The following is a 23,282-nucleotide window of genomic DNA, read 5'->3' as shown; positions in this document are numbered from 1 at the left end:
CGCCTGGGCTCTGTAGTTGTGGTGCACAGTGTCCAGAGTGCATGGGTTCTGTAGTTTGCAGCACACAGGCTCTCTCGTTGAGGCGCGAGAACTCAGTAGTTGTGGTGCGTGGGCTTAGTTGCCCCACGGCATGTGGGATCTTAGTTCCCCAACCAGGAATCAAATCAGCATCCCCTGCATTGGAAGGCGGATTCTTACCACTGGGCCACCAGGGAAATCCCCAAAACATCATTCTTAACAGTAAAAGGTTAGATGTCCTTTTAAAAACCAGAACAAGGCAAGCATATCCAGTATCAATATTACATTAGCGGTCTTAGCCAACCCAGTAAGGCCTAAAGCCTAGGATGGGAAAAGGAGAAACTTTTTCCAACATTCACATTCACAGATGATTAGACTGTCTGGAGTGACTTCCCTTGCAGTCCAGTGGTTAAGACTTCACCTTCCAGGGCTTCCCTGGTGGCGCAGTCGTTGGGAATCCGCCTGCCAATGCAGGGAACACGGGTTCGAGCCCTGGTTCAGGAAGATCCCACATGCCGCGGAGCAACTAAGCCCGTGCACCACAACTACTGAGCCTGCGCTCTCAAGCCCGCGAGCCACACCTACTGAAGCCCAGGCGCCTGAAGCCCATGCTCCGCAAGGAGAAGGCTGCGCACCGCAATGAAGAGTAGCTCCCGCTCTCTGCAACTAGAGAAAGTCCGGGCGCAGCAACACAGACCCAACTCAGCCAAAAATAAATACATAAATAAATTAATTAATTTTTAAAAAAAAGAAAAAGACTTCACCTTCCTATGCAAGGGGTGTGGGTTCGATCCCAGGTTGGGGAGCTAAGATCCCACATGCCTTCTGGCCAAAAAAAACCCAAAACATAAAACAGAAGCAATATTGTAACAAGTTCAATAAAAGACTTTAAAAATGGTCCACACCAAAAAAATCTTTAAAGAAACCCAGCTGATCACTACCTTAAGCGTGAGAATTAATTATGTGCTTGTTTTCATAGCAAAAAAAATAGTAAATCGCAACTCATTGAACTTTGTCACCAGTATATCCACACCTCAGCCAAAGCAGCATAATACGGAGTTACGAGGGGTCCCTCATTTAGTCCTAAACTAATAACTGTGGAAACAGTAATTCATCTAAGCCATGCCTCTCAATCATTAATTTAGAATTGGAACAAACTTTCATTGCTTTCCTAATTTTCTTCAGATGATCTTGGGGCAGCTCATCCAAACTTCCCATCAAGCAACTCATTCATTTCCGAGAAGTGGCCCACAAGAAACAGCAAAATAGCAGTCGCGGGGGAAGGGAAGAGACAGTGGGGAATGGGGGGGGGGTACAAACAAACAAGCGAAACAGAAGAGAAACCCCCAGGAGAAAGGGATTGTGGAAGCTGAAAAAATGGAAATTTTCCACAAAAGAAGTCCAAAATAATATGCAAGATCGGGGAAAAACTTTCAAGAGTTCTTTTCAGTGTAATAATGAAATTCAGATCAGGAAATCCATTCTTTAAGAAAGACGATAAGCAGAGCCGCTCGACTTCAGAAAAACCCACCACAAAGATGGCGGTGGGACGAAGCCCCCCTCTCCTCCCAAAGCTGGCGGCTCTCGCCTCACATTTCCCACAAACCCCTCCGCGCCGCCCCGCTCGCCGAAACCTGCCCGGCCCTCTACGACCACTGCGCACGCGCAGCGTGACGTCACGTGCGCTCCCAGGGCTCAGAGGAGCTGGCAGGAGGGGCCTTGCCAGCTTCCGCCTCCGCGTCGCTTCGGGGTCGAAAGGCGGGTTCGCGTTGCCTCCGCCGCCGCCGCGGGGCAGCCGGGGTCGCGAGGCCGAGCGAGGGGCGCGCGGCGGCGCGGCCATGGGACTGCGCCGAGCCCGGTGACAGCAGGAATCCGAGCGGCCCGGGCCCTGAGCGCTTCTCCTCCCGGGGGCCTCGCCCTCCTGCTCGCGGGGCCGGGGCTCCTGCTGCCGTTGCTGGCGCTGCTGCTGGCGGCGGCGGCGGCCAGGATCATGTCGGGCCGCCGCTGCGCTGGCGGGGGCGCGGCCTGCGCGGGCGCGGCGGCCGAGGCCGTGGAACCGGCCGCTCGGGAGCTGTTCGAGGCGTGCCGCAACGGGGACGTGGAGCGAGTCAAGAGGCTGGTGACGCCAGAGAAGGTGAACAGCCGCGACACGGCGGGGAGGAAGTCCACCCCGCTCCACTTCGCCGCAGGTAACCGGGGCCAGCGCCACCTCGCCTCGCCCCCAGACCCCACCTGCGCACCCCGGCTCGCAGGCCCGAAACCAGACACAGTGCTCCTCTGCCCCCGGCCTTCCCCCCTGGGACTCCGGTCCTGGTTATCTCGATCTCGTCTAGTGGGGACTGAGGAGTCCCCTAGGGGACTAGGGGGCAAATGTGCCGCACTCACTGGAAGCTGTGGGTTTTTTTGTTTGGGCTTTTTCGCTTTGTTTTGTATCGACAATACCTGTACCAACTTCCGGTCTTACTACCCTAAAAGGCCTCTACATACTAGAAAGAGTAGGGAGGTAGTAGGCCTTGTGAGTTAAAGGCCAGTTATCTCCAAAATCTATCGTTCTTGCACGTTCCACTATAACTCTTAAAAAGCCTTTGGGTTACGTTCTTAATGCTTTTGTAAAATGCAGGGATGTGATTTAGGAGCAGCAGCTTAATTGATCATTGACACATTAGCGTTAGTAGGTTTACCTGGGTAGCAGTCATTAGCAAGTTTTCTGGAGACTAGAACTGGAAAGAGTCAAGTTTGGGAGAATTGATACCTGACTTAGGTTGTGTGCGGGCGGATAATCTCTGCCAGACTCGTACAAATCGGGGTGGAAAGTAGTAGAATGCGAGGAAAGATGGTGCAGGTACTCTAGCTTGTATCTAGAATTTAAATTGGGGCTAACCTCGCCTCATTCTGAGATTTAGATCGTTTGAATTACGTTTTTTTTTTTAAATTTACATCTTATTTCTATAAAGCATTTATACTTTTCACTTTGAGGAAGGATCGTGATTACCTGTATCAAGTGAGCCATGCGCAATTGAAAGTGGGAATAGAGTCTCATACTTCCGATAATGCTGGTTTTTCACTTCGTGCGTTACATGATTGTTTAAAATAATTTTTTGCAAAAGCAGAAGGGTATGTTTTAAAGCACTCTGGTTTTTTTGGAGTAGGAATGATGAGCAGAGGGGCATAAGAAAGATTTCCTTGTTCACAGACATTGCTTTTACACTTTCTACCCATGGGAGATTTGTTTGTTTTAACCTGTACCTGTTTTAAAATGTAAATACTACTGGGAGGTATGCTTTCTCCATCAATTACAAATTTGTTGGGTTCCCATTTAGGAGCCTTTTAAGGGAGAAGGTTTGGGGGACCATCGGTGGGAGAACTAGAAACAGCCTGTGGGCAGCAGAAAGGGAAGGGTGAAGAATACCAAAGTCTAATCTTCTGTTTAGCCATTTTGCCTAAAATTTTTGATGATCAGTGCTGCCTGTCCTCAGCTAATTTGGATTGTCCTGCTTGTCCGTGTAAAAGCATTTAAATAACTGATTTGGCAAACCGTCATAACCAACGATATGTAATCCAAGGGGTAGTGTTACTTATATTCTGTTCACTTGATCTGTGGGATAAAAATAACCAAAGAAGATCTTAGTTGCTACCTTTCAAGAATTTGTTGCATTAATGAGTTCATATCTGAAAATAGTAATATTTAGAGGCTTAAGATTATGGATTAGCTTCTTATTGACCTTTTTCCTCCCAACCGTCCCACCCTGAGTTCTGTCCCAACATTGCAAAGTACTTTTTACATAGACTTCATGTGGTTTGTTTAGACTGAAATGGAAAACTAATTTTAGGAACCAACTTACCTCTCACAATTTACCCAAATTATCAGGTACAGGTTATAAGCTTAAGAAGTCAAGGTATAAAAGAAAGTAATAAAATAAAAATTACTAATAGTCTGCATTAAATCAGAGCTTTAAAGCCCTGCATTTAAACTCAGGTGTATTAGAAACTTTTTTTTAATTAGCTCGGTAAATTCAATCTAAATTATTATTAGATTAATGAGAGAGAACCTCTTTTCTTAATTTTTAAATAAGTGCATCCAGCTGCATTTTTCTTAATATGTGGAGAATATATTTTATAAACTCTTCGTAGGTGGTGAGTTATTCGTTATGTTAATATGCGTGTAAGCAAGTTATTGGAAGCTCAGTGTAGGTGGGACTTTGTAACTGCCTGACCAAGCAGTTTCTTGTGTTTGTACATTATAGGGTAAGCTATGGGAGGGAAATTTTTATTTTAAGCCGATTAAAGCTTGGAGGTTTTATTGGGGGGTAGGGTAGACATGATTTTGTCCTTTTGTTTGGATTTCCAAGGAACAGGAACGAAAAGTAAAATGAATCACGATAGAAAAGATTAGAAAAAATTTGGTGTGTCTTTTCATCTAAAATATTTAGTTCAATTAAAGGAATAATCAATTGCCAGTCCTAGAGGAGTTAAGTTTTTCTATCAAATGAAAAAAGTAATCAACATAAACAGGAACTTTTCTCCTATTATTGGTCTAGATTACATTTAGATAAGCATGCTTTAAGAAGTCACTTCTTATGAGAAAAATTGTTCCCTCTTCAATCCCTCTGCCACCAGCCCCCTACCTACATCCCCCCACCCCCCCACCCCCACACACACACAGAGGATATGAATGACTTTTTTGTGACACATTACAAAACTTGTAGAGGCAGGTTGGTGGTAGGAAGGCTACAGCTCTAATTTTGCTAAAAGCAATAGCATCTGAAATTCTTGACAGTATAATCCCCTAGAAAACAGCAGATCTCAGTAAAGGAGATTGCTTCTCTGAACTTATTTCTGAAAAATGAAGAGGGACAGAATCTTTGGGAGAAAGTCATCTTGTTGTCCATCATAGCCAAAGAAAGAAATACACAGTATTCTCAAGAATCTTAGAACTCGGGGGACTGGGCTGGGAGGAATAGAATTCCCTGGCTTGAGAATCTTAAATATTCTTCGGAGTGTGCAGAGAGGTATCATTCAGTAGAAAAATACGTGTAATAATTTATTAGGTTCAAGGAATTCAGGTATAGAGATGGTGGAAAGGAGATGATACATATGTATGTAGCTAGGGAATGACAAGTTTAAAAAGAACTTGCATTGTTAGAGTTCTGGTTAAACAAGGCAACATTTGTTTTTGTAGTGTGTTGCTAGTGTTCTGTATTTGTAGTATGCTACTCAGCCATATACATTGGACTAGTCAGACTTAACTTTATTATATTCAATTATGTGAATTGCATATGAGGGGTTTTTTGTTTGTTTGTTTGTTTGTTTGTTTTTCCCTGAAAGAGGGAAATGGAACTAGAGCATCTGGAACTTATTATACAAGCAACTGATATGAAAGCTAGAGTTACTTATTCTAGAGATGAAAGAAGACTAAGGTTAAACAATGTTGCTATCTTCACATATGTGTAAGATAGTCAAGTAGAAAGTGAGAGGATATGACTCCTCTGGCCTTGGCAGTCAAAACTAGGGGCTAGTAGGTGAAAGATTACAAGGAGTCAGACTGCCTTTAACAATCTATTCAACTGTGGGATTGGCTGGAAGTCTCCAAACAGTGGTTGGATTGGCATCTTTCAGAGATGTTGTAGAAAGGATTTCTGTTTAGGGTAGGCAATGGGACCAGTAAGTCAGAATCTGACTGGTATAAGAAAGTGGAATGATTCTTCCAATTGAAGATTTTAACAACTCAGTTACCAAAGATATAATAGCTTTTGTGATTGCCATTGATATCCTTTCCCCAAATGGTGCTATTGAAGACCTCCAATAATGTTTCAAAAGCATTTCCTTCTTTTGGCTGTAGGTCACCGTCATAATTATGGGAGATACGCAGAATGTACCCACATTTCTTACCTAGGGCTAGAATTATAGACTTTTGTTTCTAGGATTGGTTTTTGCTGTGGGTAATAATTAAATTCTGCATCAGTAGAAAACCACAGTATCAAATAAAAACCAGTCTATTTAAGAATTCAGAATTTTTTTTGACTTATCACATCTCCCAGTATATTATCAAGACTTGAGTTATACCTTTTTCCTCAGCACTTGATGGATTTAGAGGTAGGCAGTTGACTTCAGTAACAACCAGTCTGGAGTACTTGTGCAGTATTTCCGCATTCAGGTTGTCAGAATTTCATCACCCCAGAGGCCATGGCATCCTTTTCCAAGTTTCTCCCACTCTGACCAGATTATTTGTCCCAAGTTGAGCTAGGCAAAACCTTCTCCCTTGTGTTCCTCATTCTCAAGAAATATACGTGGGAAGTACTTTTTCTGGATCTTAGTAAACTAAAGTTAATAGTGAATGAGAAGTATAAAATGATATCCCTTAAAAAAATCTGACGAGTCCTGGCTGTGTAAGTCAAGCTGAAGGCTGCTTGATTATACATTCCCATCTCCTAGGCCACAGGAGCCTTCTCTGTTTCATGGCATTTGTTGACATTTTCTGTTTCTGAGTGTTTCCTTCTGGCAAAGCCCTACATGACACCAGCCTACTTTTAGGTTGGCAAGACATCACTGTCATTTCATATTGAACCAGCTGCATCATCAATGGCCCATTCCACCTTTGGACTGTAAAAAGGGGGAGGTGGTGGCTCTCAATGAAACTTCCTAAGAGTCTAAGTTGGTTTCTCTGTAGTGACTTGCAGTGCTTCACAGCTTTCTGGAAGCCATTCAGATGAAAGCATGTTTCCAGTAGAACAGCAAAATATGATACTGTTAACAATAGTCATGGTTGGCAAGACAGTTCCTGGGACTGCTGAAACTGATGGCGTCTAGATTGTAATGAAATTTGACAGAAGAGAAATTGAATAGACTACTTTTCTTAGTCATCACAAATCATTAACTTCATGTTTTCTGTGGAGGTCGTTTGCTTACTGTTCCAACAAAGTATTAGCCATGCACCAAACAAATGCTTATCAAGTCCTCCTATATACCAGGTACTGGCCTTGTCCAGTAAACAGAAATGAACAGGGGACAATGCCTGCCATTAAGTAACACAGTTTATTGATCAGCAAATTTACTTTCAAAATAAGCCTGTTTTGTTTCACTGTCAGTGCTTTATAGTGGATTCAAACTCAGTGTATGATTTCATCAGGATTTTCATGTTTGAAGATGAGTGCTATTCCATAATTATAAAATAAACCACAGTGTATCCTGAGCAGCCATGAGTGCTAACTGTAGGCTTCTGATTCCTTTATAAAGAAATCCTTAGGATATGAAGATTGGCATGACTCTAAGGATATGCCTATTAATGTTTCACCTGGCCAGTGAGAGCATGAACAGAATATACCTTGCAAAACTATTTTTTCTTCAAGAAATGAGTACTTAACAGAAGTGCTTTGAACTATTCTTGACACCATAAGAATGGGGATTTTATCAGGAATTAGCCCTCAGAGATTGGGAAGCCATTTAAACCTAAGGTTTCACCGAACTTCCAAAAGTAGAAGATTTTAAAATTTGAAATAGCTACCTGCTGACCCCCTCTAAATAATTCCTTTCATGTCAAGAAGTGGCTTCAAACATTCAAAATCTCAGACTCTTATCTACTGTCTCAGGATAGCAGCATGACCTCTGCGCACATATTGTATAGTCCTTACACTGTGACTTAGAAAACATGCTGATCTGTCAGTCAGTCTCCAGATGGGTGTCAGACCTCTTAACGGCTAGGAAATCATGTTGATACAGTTATTGAAGTAGAAGTCATCTGTGTCTTGGACTGTTGGTAACTATGTAGGTAAAATCACCTTAACCCTTTCTCCCCGTGTCTCCTCCCTAGCTAGAACTTCAATTTCAGTGTTTAGTCAGACACATCAGTATCGATTCTCTCTCTTCAACTCTGGTTTGAGGCAGCCCTCTTCTCTTCTCAATGGTATTTTAACAAAAGGCTACACTTGACCTTTCTTCAGCTTGATCACTGATCCTTTAGAACAGATATCTTCCTAATTGACACTATCTGTTGTAACAACTAGATGTTCTACTACACCTATTTCTATGCCTACCTCACACCTTTTTTGGGAAGTTACTCTGTGAGTCGCCATTTTGACTACTTCAGATGTGTCGATTACCACTGAAGAAAGAGTGATCCTTCTCAAAGTGCTTGGGTACATCAAGTCACTCTCCAAAGAAAGAGGTACCTTTACTAATTTTTCTTTATTTTGATTCCTTTTCTCTTACTCTCCAACCTAAGTCTTTTTTAAAAGCTTTTCTTCCAGGTGGGTGCTGCGTGGCTGGGATAGCAGAGCCATTGACTGGGGCAGCTGTGGGTGGCTCGCTTGGGAGGACAGTGTGATCAGCAGTACCCAGGCTGTGGTAAGGAAGATTCAGGCCAGAGCATAGTGGCAGCAGATTTGGCCTTTCCCTCCTTGAAATTTTCCCTCGTGGCTTCTGCAGTGCCATTCTTTCTTAGTTGTATTTCTCAGTCTCCTTTTCTCATACCGTGATATATTAATTCAGCAAATATCAACAAATTGCTATGTGCCATGCAGTGTGAAGGACACTGGGGAAGTAATGATGAACTAAGATAGACATTGATCCTCCTTTTACGGAACTTGAGAGTCCGGGAGATAAGTACTAAACAGTAATTACAAGTTTTTAATAAGTGCCAGAGGATACTGCTGTGAACAGCAAAGACAGAAACTCCTGTGTTATTTTCTGAAGTTTGCATTCTAGTGAAGGAGAGGGGAAAACCAACTGAATTGAATGTGGGTGTGCAGAATGGTCTGCTGTAGGTAGAATGCTCAGGGATGGCCTTCTTAAGGTGGAGACATTTAAACAGATTAGACAATGAGTAGAAATGAGGGATGCAAAGAGCAAGGGAGGAGTCCAAGCAGACAGGCAGCATGTACCACTGAAGTAAGGTTGGCATACTTGATGAACTGAAAGAAAGCTGGATCACAGCTCAGAAAGGGAAGAGTGGTATGAAATGAAGTTTGAGAAGGCGGTAACGGCCAGTTCATGCAGCAGACCTTGTAGGCCGCGGGAGTGTGATTGAATTTTATTCTAAGCAGCAGTGGGAAGCCAGTGAACTATTTTAAACAGGGGTATGATATGATGATTGTCTTTAAAAGATCTCTGGGGACAGGGTAGAAATGAGAGGCCCAATTAAGGAGACTTTTGCAATAGTTCAGGCTGGAGACAGTGGGTTGGGGCAGTGTTGGTGGAATGAAGAGAAGTTAGGGAACATGTTGAATCTGAGATGCCTTTGAAATACCGAGGTGGAGATATGTCCAGTAAACAGTCTGGAATTCAGGTGAAAAGTCTAGACCGGAGATTTAAATTTGCGGGTTGTGTATCTATGTGGTGCTTAAAGCCATAGGAGAAGATGTGATCATCTAAGAGGGAAAAGAGGGTAGAGAACTGAGTCTTGAGGAATCCTGGCATTAAAAATTGGGTGGAATAAGCAAGAAACCCCCAGGGAAGTAGGACATGTCCAAAACTTGAATTCCTCATCTTTTGCCATGAACCTATTTTGTCTGCAGCCTTCCCCATCTGAGTTGATGCCAACTCCACCACTCCATTTCTTAGTCCGAAAACCTTGGAGTCATCCATGACTCCTCTCGCCCCCGCCCTCTCTTAACCTCCTCACTCTTACCCTCACCCCACGTCCAATCTGTGAGCAAACTGTGCAGGGTCTACCTTCAGAGTACCCAGAATCTGTTACGTAATATTCTGACAAGTTCCACCACATTATGGTCCAAACCACCATAATCTCTCATCTACTTCTATCCTAAACCCCCTTAAATCTAGTCTCAACACAACAGCCAGAGGGTACTTTTCAAATATAAGTCATACCATGTAATTTACCAGCGCAGAACCCTGCAGTGACACTCCCTTTTTCCCCACAGTAAAAAAGCCAGTTCTTACAGTGGTCCTCAAGCCTCTCTAGCTGGTCCTCATTACTTCTAACCTCACCTGCTATGGTACCGCTTTCTCACTTGGCTCCATTTACTCTGGCCTTCTAACTGTTGGTCAGTAGGGCTAACGCTGTCTCTTTCAGGTCTTTGATCAAATGTCACCATCTCAGTAAGGCCTATGATGACCTCCCTGTTCCACTTTATGACCCCCTCCATACACACACCCTGGTCACTTCTTATTCTACTCTTTTTCTAATTACCTTTTTTAAAAAAATATTTATTTATTTATGTATTTGGCTACGCCAGATCTTCATTGCAGCACACGGTATCTTTGGTTGCAGCATGCGGGCTCTTAGTTGCAGCATGCATGTGGGATCTAGTTCCCTGCCCAGGGGTCGAACCTGGGCCCCCTGCATTGGGAGCGTGGCGTTTTAACCACTGGACCACCAGGAAAGTCTCCCTCTAATTACCTTCTAACGTACTCATTTTGTGCATTTGTTGTTCATCTCCCCCACCTCCATAGAAGTTCCTCAAAGGCGGAGATTTGGTCTGTTTTGTACACTGGTATGTCCCAGGCACCCAGAAAAGCATCCATTACATGGTTGATATTGCCTGATCATTTGTTAAATGAACAGATGAGACAAGGAAAACCCAGGATGTGTGATGTCATGGAAACTTGGAGAGATGTTTCACAAGGGAGGGAGTAGTCAGTTGTCGAATGTTGCTGAGAGGTCTAGTCAGATGAGGACAGACATGTGTCTTTTGGGTTTGGCAACATGGAGATTGTAAGTGGCCTTGATGAAAGCAGTTGTAAGGAAGAAGCCAGATGGATTTGGGAGAAGAATAAATGAGAGAATTGGTGACAATCCTTAGAGGTTTGAATATGCAGGGGAGCAGAGAAATGGAAAAGTAAATTCAGGGAGAATGTTTTTAATAAAATGGAAGATATAGAACATGTTTACATACTGCTGGGAATGATCTGGTAGAGAGGGAGAGACTGATGTGAGTGGGAAGACCTTGAGAAGGTGAGCAAGGCCTTAGTGTAAGGGTGAGAAGGGATTGATCTTTTATAGAAAATACACTTCTTTCAACAAAACAGAAAATTAGTAGTGCTCTGTAGTCAACTTCACTCATTTTCTTGCATGGCTTCAAACACCATCTTTATGGTCAGGACTTCAAAATGTCAGTTGCTAACTCATACTAATTTCCTTAGTTCAAAATCCACAGAACCTTCTACTTACTGGGCATTTGTTCCTGAAACTAAGCATTTCCAAAAACAAATAATCTTATCTCACAAAACATCCTGTTTTACTTTGTGTCTCAGACATCTGATAGTCATCTCTTTTCCCCAAATTAAAGAAGTTGCCAGATACTGTCAGTTTTCTCTTCTGTCTTTAGTTACTCCTGGCAACATTGTATGCAGTAGCAAAAGATTAGACACAACCTAACTATTCATGAGAAAGGAACTTGTTAAATTTTGGTACTTGCAGTCAATAAAATGTGTGCTGATAGGAGTTGATTTCTAGCATGTTATTAGTTGTTTTTTTTTTTTAAGGAAGATGCAAAACAGGGTTTTAAAATATACAGTATATTAGTAGGTATTTGCTTGTCCTTCAGTGACCATTGATGTGTTATATAGCAGTATTTTTCGTACTGTTTCTACACGATGCCTCTGGAATAGGGGGATAATTTCCTTTGGGTCTTTGTGAAGGAGAAGGCAGCAGATTCAACCTGAATAGTATTATTTTAAACTGAATTCAGTTAATTTGCAACTTTATGAGTGCCAGCTATGTACCAGGCATTGGGTATCTTTGCAGTGAACAAGACACATATTGGAATTTTATGTAGGATTTCATTAGAAAATGCTAACTCAAAAAGGCTTGTGCGCCCCCATGTTCACTGCAGCATTATTTTTCTTTCTTTTTTTCTTTCTTTTTTTTTAATTGAAGTATAGTTAATTTATAATGTGTTAGTTTCTGGTTATTGCAAAGTGATTCAGTTTTATATATGTGTGTGTGTGTGTATATGTATATAGATTCTTTTTCATATTCTTTTCCATTGTGTTTATTACAACGTATTGAATTAAGTTCCCTGTGCTATACAGTAGGACCTTGTTATTTATCTGTTTTATACGTAGTAGTTTGTATCTGCTAATCACAAACTCCTAATCTGTCTCACACACGCACACACACCCCATTTCCCCTTTGGTAACCATAAGCTTGTTTTCTATGTCTGTGAGTCTGTTTCTGTTTTATAAATAAGTTCATTTGTATCATATTTTAGATTCCACATATAAGTGATATCATATGGTATTTGTCTTATCCATTCATCTGTCCATGGACATTTAGGTTGCTTCCATGTCTTGGCTGTTGTAAATAGTGCCACTGCAGCATTATTTACAATAGCCAAGACATGGGAAAAAACTTAAGTGTCTATCAAGGGATGAATAGATAAAGAAACTGAGGTGTATATACACAATGGAATATAATTCAGCTGTAAAAAAAAAAAAAAAAAAGAATGAAATCTTCCATTTGCAGCAACATGAATGGACTTTGAGGGCATTATGTTATGTGAAATTAAGTCCTGGGGATGAAATGTACAGCATGATGACTATAGTTAATAATACTGTATTATATATTTGAAAGTTGCTAAGAGAATAGATCTTAAAAGTTCTCATCACAAGAAAAAAAAATTTTAACTATGCGTGGTGATAGATGTTAACTAGACGTATTGTGGTGTCCATTTTGCAGTATGTACAAATACCAAATCATTATGTTGTGCACTTGAAACTAATATAACCTTTAATGTCAATTATATCTCAATTTTTTTAAAGGCAAAAACAAATTGCATTAAATCTATTGCCTGAAAGCAGCTTGAAAAACACTAGTCTATAGGACAAAATCCATACACCACCTTAGTGTGGTTTGTAAGGTTCTTCCTCATCTGGCTTCTGCCTACTTGGGCATTCTGTGTCCTGGCCACTATGAATGATTAGCTCTTTCACACTTCGATGCCTGTGTACATTTTATTTCTTCTGCTTCAACTGCAGTGCTCTTTCCTTGCTTAGCTTTTTCCCACTCCCTATCTCTTTTCTCTTCACCTCACTTCTCTCCTCTCATTTTCCTAATGATCCCTTCATTTTTCTGTAAGCCTTCAGCTCACATGTCATCACTGGACTCTCCTTTGGGATAGTCCTTCCTGTTCTTTGCTTTCCCCCAGCTGGGTAGTCTCTTCTTTGAGTTCTCGTAGCATTTTCTATGTACCTCTTTTATGACAGTTATAGTATATTGAGATTACTGTTTCTCCACATCCTAAATTGTAAACTCTTTGAGGGTAGGGAGAATCAAAGATCGAGAATAGGGAGTATCAGAGACACCCACCTCTGTGACCTAGAGCTTAGAATATTTAAACAAAACAAAACAAAACAGTTAATCTCTTCAGTCATCTAACTCTTCCCTCAGTTGCAGCCAGGCCAGCCTCAGACATACACCTTGGAAAGATTGTATGTCGTTGCTTTCTCATTCAACTCCACTCTGGTCTTCTTAGAAGGACTACATTCAGGCTTGCTGGTTTTAAGAATATTCTGATAAAATTTCAGATGAATGTAAAGGTCTTTTCTCTCTCTCCCAATACACAGGTATATCTCCCCATCTGCTTTAACATATGCCTGAAATCCTTTTCTTTTCACTATTAACTGTAAGAAGATTTTAGGTGCTGTTATGTGGGAATGGTAAAAGATTGAAACTCATTGGTACTAAATCTATTAACCAGTATAAATGAGTTGTCAGACTTTTTTGGTTTTTTTCCTTACGGGGGCAATTGGAGCAGAACTGTGGGACATGGGTTTCTAAAGAAGACCTCCTGCCTAGGCAGAAGTTGCTTGTGTTGTGCAAGTGGCAAAGTAGGGGCTCCTTTGAAGACACCTCATATCACACTTCTGCTTAGTATCACCTCTCTCTATCTTCACTACATAGACAAATACAAACATTTTTGTTGCTGTCTCATAGTCCCCCTGTTCAATAGAAACATTTTATGAGATACATGTGGGAAAGGGATTCTAGCAAGAGTTGGTTAGTATACACTTTGAATACTTGAAAATGTCTGCACACAGAATACGCAGAACTCGTTATTTGCAATTAGGAATGCTATTGTAGAGTGGGAAATGTTTGAACTTTGGGCTTTCAGTCACTAATTTCATAACCTTCCTCTGAAGTTAGTAGTAGTACTACCTAATGCATTGGAGAGACCCTTTGACCTTCTCATTAAGATTAGTTAGTGATATATTTCATCAATGAATTCTTGAATCTGTTAATGTTTTGCATCCAGAAACATTTTAGCATGGCTTATACTTATTGATTCTAATTTGATATATTTCCTTTGGAGAACTTAAATGTGTATAATTTGTTTTCTTCTAGGTTTCGGACGGAAAGATGTAGTTGAATATTTGCTTCAGAATGGTGCAAATGTCCAAGCACGTGATGATGGGGGGCTTATTCCTCTTCATAATGCATGCTCTTTTGGTCATGCTGAAGTAGTCAATCTCCTCTTGCGACATGGTGCAGACCCAAATGCTCGTGATAATTGGAATTATACTCCTCTCCATGAAGCTGCAATTAAAGGAAAGATTGATGTTTGCATTGGTAAGACTGTTTACATTCCAGAAGTTTTCTGAAATAGTTAGTTTGTAACTACTCTGAATCTTAATTGAATTCATTTGGTAATGTGATCAAATTCTGCCAGGCTGAATTTAAATATTTAAGAACATTTCGTGATTAATCCAACCACTGTTTACTGAGTGTCTTTTTGTATGTGGTACTGAGCTTAAATATCTTAGAGAATAGAGTAGTACAGAATTTCTCTTCTCTAGAAATATGGATTCTCTTGGGAATAACACACACAAAGAACCAGATGAAGGCATGGTGGAAGTGAACAGAGTGTTAGAGGATAATAAGTGCAGTGACTGGGCTGGAGTTGAGTCACTTCTTCCTGAGTCTTCCCAGGAAGTACTGGGGAGAAAGGTCAGAAAGGTAGGTAGTGACTTCTTTATAAGGAGCTTTGGATTCCAGGGTAAGGAGCTTGATATTGTTACGTAGATAGTTTGGAATCATTGATAACTTTTAAGGAGGGAACAGTGTGGTGAAAGCAGTGTATTTTAGAAAGAGTGATCTGGTAGAGGACTGAGTAGAAAGGATGGCATTAGGGAGACTAGCTAGGAAGCTATAGAATAATGCAGATGAGAAACGATGAAGGCATGAACTAGAGTTCATGCCTTCATCGTTTCTCATCTGCATTATTCTATAGCTTCCTTCTAGGGTGGTTGTAGGAGAGTAGAAATGGCAGGATAAGTAAAGAAGCATTTGAAGGAAAAACTGTCAGTCATTTAGGATACTTTAATGAATGAAATAGGATTTGCCTAACAGATTGATCACTGACAGAAAATTATACGTGAGAAGGCTGCTTATTTGAGAATTGTCATTAACCCGGTATTGACTTTTCTGAGCTTAACAGAGTCAGAGATTTTGGACTGCTACCTTACCTCTATTTCCTGATGCAAAACAGGGACACTGGAAATCCTTGAGACAGATAGAAAACCAGTTCTGTGCACTAGGAAAAGTCTAGGGGCTCTATGCTAGACTTAAATTGTTCTTTCTCTCTCTCCCACCCCCTCCACCAACCCAAATCACTTTATACTGAAGTCATGAGCTTAGTTTAAATTAGGTTAGGTAATTTATAAAGATAAGAAAAGGATTACCTAGTAACCTCTGTCCAGTTCTCCTTTCCTGTGTGTTATCTTTTTTTGATTGTTTTTGTCCTTTGTGTTATCTGCCCTCTGCTCAGAATCCTTTTTGGGTACCTGAGTTTCAGGCATATAAATAATTAGCTTTAATAATGTAGGGTTTTCCAAATATAGTTATAGATCTGCACTGTCCAGTATGGTAGTTGAAGACTTGTAATGTGGCTAGTTCAAATTGTGATGTACTGTAAGGGGAAAACACATACCAGATTTCAAAGATTAGTACAAAGAAAAGGAATGCAAAATATCTCAATTTTATATCGCTTACAATATAAATGTAAATATTGAAATGACAATATTTGGGGTATATTGGATTAAATAAAATATGTTAAAATTAACCTGTTTCTTTTTTATTTTTATAATCTGGCTGCTAGAAAATTTTAAATTACATATGTGGCTCACATTTTATTTCTATTGGACATCACTGTTAGAGATAGGAGTACAGTGGAATGAACATTAACCCTGTAAAGGAACAGGAGCTGAGCTTCCCTTTCTGCATGTATTTGCCTGTCTTTCCCCAGCTCCCTATTTATAGAGTGTGATGGAATATCTTTATGTAACCAAATAACAGTATGGACAGAGTATAGCACAAGTCTTTTTATGCTTTTTGGGTTGTAATGTAGCAGTTTTGATTGGGGGTTTGTTAACTCTACAGAGTGGTTTTTTCTTTTTCTTTCTTTCTTTTTTTTTTTAATCCCGCAGATCCCTATTCCTGGGCTATTCACAGCTTTAGAAATTTCATTTTTGTTATTATAGAGTAATCTTTCTAGGCAGTGTTTATTTGGTATGAGAAAACAGAAAACAAGCTTTCAAGTAAACTTGCCTTTTAGTTCTTTATCTGTCCTTAGTCACTTGTTTAGCAAAGGAAAATCTGACATTGAGCTTAGGGGAGATAAATGTGTCTAATACATTAAATAATGGAATATTTTATATATTCTTATCTTTAAAATATAACATTTACCATTACTATCAGGATATAAAAAGTCTTTAAATTACTTTGAGACTTCTGGACCAGAATTTTTGAGAAAATGATTTATTAAAATCAAATTGTCACAATTACCATCTTGAAAGGTAGTGTTGCTGTTTTCAGTGCTCTTACAGCATGGAGCTGAGCCAACCATTCGAAATACAGATGGAAGGACAGCATTGGATTTAGCAGACCCGTCCGCCAAAGCAGTGCTGACTGGTAAGTCTACATACTCTCTTTGGGTATTCTGGGAAGAATATAACGAAGGAGCTTGCTAGGTAGACAGTCAGTTAATGAATTCAATGAGATTTTTTTAATAGTATCAGTTCAGTTGCTATTCTTTTTTGCATCTGAACAGTTGACATTTGATTCTTGTCTAAGGAAGGTAAATTTTTTTTTTTTTTTTTTTAATGAGCTTTTAAATTTGTGATTCCTGCCTTATTGGGGGCAGGGGTGGTAGATAATTGTGTGTTAGTAATCATTCTCTTGCTTTTCTAAACAGAGGATTCTGGGCACATCAATTTCAGTACCATGAAGAGTGACAATTATTGTGTTCTACTGGAACATATTCATGTGCTTGGAACATATTAAGATATATAAGGCTGTGGTCCCTAGGTTTAGGTTTATTTTAGACTGTCAGGCTTTTTTGAGTGGTAGTATCTACTTCACATATTTTCTCCCTTATCAGAGTATTTCCTCTGAAGCAACTCTCTGCCATATTATTTTTTTGGATTCTTATCTACCGTGTGATCACCATTAGAATTACGTCTAATAGTCAAGAGCTTGAGGGGCTCTGCTGTGAGGTTTTGTGCTTGGGCTTTGTGATATTTCTTCTGGTATTACTGAGAAAATTTAGACTAGTCCCCCAAAAGAGTTCTAGAAAAATGAGCTATTGTAACCAACAATTCAGTGTTCATTTCCTCCTTCCCTATTCCACGCTATTCCCTATTTTTACCTTTTTAAAAAATCTTGGGGCTCAAAAGAAGCCTTGCACAGCAATCAATATACAATTCATATTGTGGACACCAGTTAGGATTTTGTTTAAGCAAATAAACACTTAATTATGTTAATTTAAATTGTATCAATTTTAAAGTTTTTGCCTGTATTCATTTGTAAATATAAAGGCTATAGGCATAAGGGGTTTATTTAGTCCTGTTTTTGTGTATGTATATTTTTTTTTTTTTTTAATTTTATTTATTTATTTTTGGCTGCGTTGGATCTTCATTGCTGCGTGCGGGCTTTTCTTTGGTTACAGCGAGCAGTGGCTACTCTTCGTTGCAGTACATGGGTTTCTCATTGCGGTGGCTTCTCTTGTTGCGGAGTGTGGGCTCTAGGCACGCGGGCTTCAGTAGTTGTGGCTCGCAGGGTCTAGAGAGCCGGCTCAGTAGTTGTGGCGCACGGGCTTAGTTGCTCCGTGGCATGTGGGATCTTCCCGGAGCAGGGCTCGAACCCATGTCCCCTTCATTGGCAGGCGGATTCTTAACCACTGCGCTACCAGGGAAGCCCTATTTGTATATATTTAAAGCAGCATTGTAATAAAACAATTTTAGTGTAGAAAAATCTTCTGGATTCATAAAAATGTTAATGATTATGTTCCATTGGTGATGCTGTAGAGTATCTTTTGTAATTTCTGTGATATTGTTATATTTTTATATTGGATTTTGTTTTGTTTTGATTTTGAATGAAGTTGTGAATGCATTTTGTCTGTTAAACAAATAACATTGGTTTTATGAAATTTGAGGAGTAAAAAAGAAATGGAAAAGGTTACCCATAACCTACCCCCTAAGACAAACTTTGTTAAAATTTTGATTTATTTCCTTCTTGGCTTTCCTCTTTCTGTGCATATTGTTTTCATATAGTTGTGGTCATGTTTCATTATATAACATTGAATCTTTTTTTTTCACTTTCATAACAAAGGTATTCTGTCTGTCTTCATATAAATATTTTTAAACTGCACAGTATTCTGTTGATTATTTTCCATTTATTGGAAATTTATTTCCAATTTTTTCTACTTTAAATATAGTTCACTGAGTATCTTTATGCATAAAACTGACATTACTTTTGTAATTAATTTTTTTTTAATTTCTGCTTTTTTTTTTCCCCCTAATTCACAGGTGAATATAAGAAAGATGAACTCTTGGAAAGTGCCAGGTGTGTACTAGTGTTATAAACATGTACCATAAACATTTCACCATTTAATTTTTAATTTTTTAATTTTATTTTATTTTTACAATAAGCAAACTCTAAAAGAGAATGAATTTATTTTTAGTGGTCACATACATGTCTCCAGATAGGATCTGATAAAGAATACAAATTGCTAATACATTTTTTTGTATGCTAGGAGTGGCAATGAGGAAAAAATGATGGCTCTGCTTACACCATTAAATGTCAACTGCCATGCAAGTGATGGCAGAAAGGTACTTCCTTTTGCAACTAAGTTTGTGTGCATCTCCTGGTAACATGAAATCGTGTTTATCTTTTAACTTAAAACATTTAACGAAAATGCTGATATTTTCTTTTAAGCAATAATTTGGATTAATTCCTAACCTTAGTAAAACTTTGTTAATAATAAACATTTTGGTAGCTTCCTATTTGCAATAGTGAACTTATAAACTTTTATACTATGCCTTCGGTATATATGTTGGATTTTGTAAAACCAGATTATTACTGTTATTTAGACAGTGAAGTTATAAAGGTTTTTCTGGATTTCTGGTTTTATATTTGGATTTTTCATGCATATTTTTTAGCTATTGAATTTCATTAATTTGTCTGTTTAACATTTCAGTCAACTCCATTGCATTTGGCAGCAGGTTACAACAGAGTAAAGATAGTACAGCTATTGTTGCAACATGGAGCTGATGTTCATGCTAAAGATAAAGGGTAAATAAGCATTTAAACAAAAAGGATTTTTTAAATGTTATTGTCCTTATGATAATCTCTGTAATCTTGTAAAAATCATATTTTTTACTAAACAGCATAAAACATTTATTGAGCTTTTGTAATATGCAGATTGCTCTGAGAACATAGGGAATTATAAAACCTTAAGGCCACCACCCATAGGGCTTACACTGTACTCTAGGAGGCATGAAAAGATACCTAGCAGTATACGTTCTCTACTAAGTGTGAGGTGATAAATAGAAAGGGATAGCACTTACAGGAGTTCTTAGGAGGGAATGCTCAGTGCTGGCTGCAGTGGTTGAGAAATCCTTCAGGAGGAAGTGATACTTGACCTGGACTTAGTTCAAGAAAGCAGAGAGTTTAGGAAACATCACTCTGTGCAAGAGAATTGATGTGAGGGAAGGTGCTACAACAGATACTGCAGCATATCTTAAGAAACAATGACTAGACCAACGTGGCTGAAGCCTATGATTAATATAGGGGAGAAGTAAAGGTTAGGGTTGGAGAAATAGGTAAGAACCAGCTTTTAAAGAACTTGGTGTTCTAGCCTAAGGAATTCAAGCTTGATTCTGTGAGCCACAGTAGCTGTTGAAGTATCTTAAGCAAGGGGAATGATTCTTCTAAAAGAGGAGTTTTATGAAAAGAGGAGTTTTAGGAAACACACTCTGGCAGCAATGTGTAGGGTAGATTGAAGAAGGAGCCTAGAGGCAAAAAGAGCAGTTAGGAGAGTGAGCATTGTAGGGGTTCAGGCGTAATGAGATCTTCAATAGTAGTGGCAGAGGAAATGGAAATAAAAAGGCACAGATGCAAGAGATATTACAGTGTAAGAATGGTTAAGGTTTGTTGAATATCTGGATGTGATGAGGGAGAATAGTAGAGATTATTACATTTCATATTCTGAAGCTGAATGAGTGAGACCCAATGATACACATACTGAAATCCAGTAGAGAAAATTAATTACTTTGGAGGGGGAAAACATTGCGTTCACTTTTAGAAGTCTTGGTTTTATGAGATGATGATGGGAACTCGGGTAGAGGTAGCTAGTAGATAGTTGGGAATGAAATTGGTGCTCAGGTAAGTAAGAAATCATAATCAAAATGGTGAGGAAAGCCATGAGCCTCTACAGAGAGGACTGATAGAACCAAAGACTAAGCCTTGGGTGGCCATCACTCAGCGGTGGCCATCCCTCAGCAGCGACCATCCCTCAGCAGCGACCATCATGATGATGTCTGTGGTGATTAGTGAGTGATTCCCAAGGAGGAGCAGCTTACAGATACAATTCAGGATTTTAAGGTTCTGCTGTACCTTCCTGTATAGAAAGTTCTTCCTCCATTGCCGTCATAAAGGAATTGGGTTTTATATTAAGGAATATAGCAATTTACTTTACAGAATCTTTAAAAAAAAAAAGTTTCAAAGAAGAGCCAGTGTTTGAGCTCTGAGTTTGGAAAAGATGTGTAGAAGTCAGAAGGGAGGGAAATCTATCCCATTACACGCAGGGGATACTATGGAGTTCAGGGAACTTTAAGTGGTTTAGCATACCGTTATCGAAGAGTAAGGCTAGAGAGTCAGATCATTGTATGCCAGGCTAAACCGTTGGAACCATCATTTGAAAGCAAGGAAGTAGCAATGAAGGACATGAAAACGAGGACTAACCATATCAGATTTACCTTTTAGAAAAATCTGGCTATAGCTTGGAGGCTAAATTGAAGTGGGGCCCATTTCAGTAGTACAGGGAGGAATAAACAAGGCCCAAACTAAGGGGATGGCAGTAACAGTGGGGGCAGGGGTGGGGGGGGTGGATTTGAAAGAGACTTGGGCGTTAGAATTGTTAGGACTTAGGGTTCAAATAGATATTATTAAGTTTTATAAACTTTTGTTAGAAGGTCACATAAGCTATTTGCTAGTTAAATTTGCATAAATTTAATTAAAATTAAAGAAACTAAAGCCTAGGGAATCTGTAATAACACAGGGTTTTCCCCCTTCTCGTATTGTAGTGATCTGGTGCCCCTGCACAATGCCTGTTCCTATGGTCATTATGAAGTAACTGAACTTCTGGTCAAGGTTAGTTCTTGTATACTTTTCTTATATAAAATTACTTGAAATACATAGTATATATGTCTTCTTTGTGTTTTTAGTGCTTGGTGGATATAGAAGGAGTATTTATAATCATTACAAAATGTGGATGATTGATAGATCAGCATCTGACTGCTTTGAGATTTTTGAGATACCATAAGATTTTTTATATAAAGTAGCTTTCCCATTTTGTGAATATCAGAATAAAGTTTTGAAGTTTCAAAACTCTTGAAAATATCAGAAGTAATTTTTAGTGGACCATATGTTATTAAAACCACCAGTTAAATTTTCAAGACCTGCCCAGTTGTACTTTGGGTTGGAACAGGCTTACTTGGTAAGCTTCACTTCTTCCCTTATGCTGGGCAGCTATTGTTTAACAAGCAGGTTCCATGGACTGGCAAGAAACTTCTTGTTTTGCTCCCTGTTGGATGAGAATAGAAGCTATATATTCTCTTTGAGAGTGGGTTCAAGGATGTTACCCACACCCATTTCTTTTTGTCCCCCAGTCTCTACATATGTATTTGACATTCTTTAGACTTCTCTCACTCCGCTTTCATTCTGCCCTTGAAACTTTTCCTCATTCTGTCAGCAGCTGCCATGAGAAGGGAAAGAGGGCATTTGTTTCCAATGCCTCTCTGCTTCGTTTTGGGCATGTGCTACCACCGAATATATTTTCCCACAGAAATAACTTTACTATAGTGATTAGCTACTCTGAGTAGCCCATAAGCCTTTTAAAATGTATAATGTGACTATAATATTACACATTTAACAGTAATGCTTTTGCTTATTGTAAAACTGAATCTTGAATTTAACAGAATATTTGGAATGTTAATTGTGGATGAGAGAAACATGAGAGATTGCATTGGGGCTTACAACTGAATGGTGTTTTCCTAAGACCTAGTGTTCACTAAATAAGAGTGGGAGGATGATTAGAGGTCATATATAGAGAGGACGCTAAGTGAGGTGAGGGTGCAGTTACTAGAGCAGTCAAGCTCAGGGGAGTCAGGAGTAATCTAATAGTTTTAAAACACTGTTCGTTGAGAATTAGTTTCCCATCATTGAAAGTACTAAAAGAGAAAGTAGCTGGTTTGCCTTCTGCAGAAATGCTATGGAAGGGATTTTGTGTTTGATGAGAGGTTGAACTAGAATGACCTCTGTGGTTTATCCAAATCCAATGCTTGGAAACGTCTAAAATTAAAAAGACTAACAATACCAAATATTAGCAAGGATGTGGAGCCCTGGAACTCAGAACGTTGCTGATGGCAATACAAAAATAATACAACCACTTTAGAAAACTGTTTGGCAGTTCTACTAAAAGTAAACATACATCTTCCACAGAACCCAACAATTCCACCCCTAGGGATTTATCCAAGAGAAATCATAGCATGTATCCAACATTCATAGTTGTTATGAATGTTCATAACAACTTATTCGTAATAGTCAAAAACTAGAAACAGTCCAAATGCCCATGAACAGGATGATGGATAAGTGAATTGTGATATATCTATACAGTGGAATGCTACTCAGCAATAAAAACAAACTTTTTTTTTTTTTTTAATTTTATTTCTTTTTGGCTGTGTTGGGTCTTCGTTACTGCGCGGGGCTTTCTCCAGTTGCGGCCAGCGGGGGCTACTCTTCGTTGTGGTGC

The 23,282-nt window shown here is 39.5% G+C and overlaps 1 protein-coding gene across 5 annotated transcripts in view; it reads left to right on the top strand.

Annotated features, from left to right (window-relative positions):
* Positions 1-1,680: 1,680 nt before the first annotated feature.
* TNKS2 (tankyrase 2) overlaps positions 1,681-23,282 on the top strand; it is a 63,365-nt gene continuing 41,763 nt past the window's right edge. For 3 of the 5 annotated variants that reach the window (XM_082423636.1, XM_082423637.1, XM_082423638.1), the window contains exons 1-7: positions 1,682-2,207; positions 14,318-14,542; positions 16,787-16,882; positions 18,778-18,814; positions 19,005-19,080; positions 19,449-19,543; positions 21,556-21,622. In XM_082423636.1, coding sequence (XP_082279762.1) covers positions 2,009-2,207; positions 14,318-14,542; positions 16,787-16,882; positions 18,778-18,814; positions 19,005-19,080; positions 19,449-19,543; positions 21,556-21,622 — 795 coding nt within the window. In that variant the 5' untranslated portion in view covers positions 1,682-2,008. Of the gene's footprint in view, positions 2,208-14,317; positions 14,543-16,786; positions 16,883-18,777; positions 18,815-19,004; positions 19,081-19,448; positions 19,544-21,555; positions 21,623-23,282 lie in introns of all 5 variants that reach the window. The other 2 variants (XM_082423634.1, XM_082423635.1) reach the window with 2 other exon arrangements.

This window comes from Balaenoptera physalus (assembly GCF_965194825.1).
Source record: "Balaenoptera physalus genome assembly, chromosome: 14".
Classification (NCBI taxonomy): Eukaryota; Metazoa; Chordata; class Mammalia; order Artiodactyla; family Balaenopteridae; genus Balaenoptera; species Balaenoptera physalus.
The sequence above is the reverse complement of the archived record's forward strand: the minus strand, read 5'-3'. Positions and strand labels throughout refer to the sequence as shown.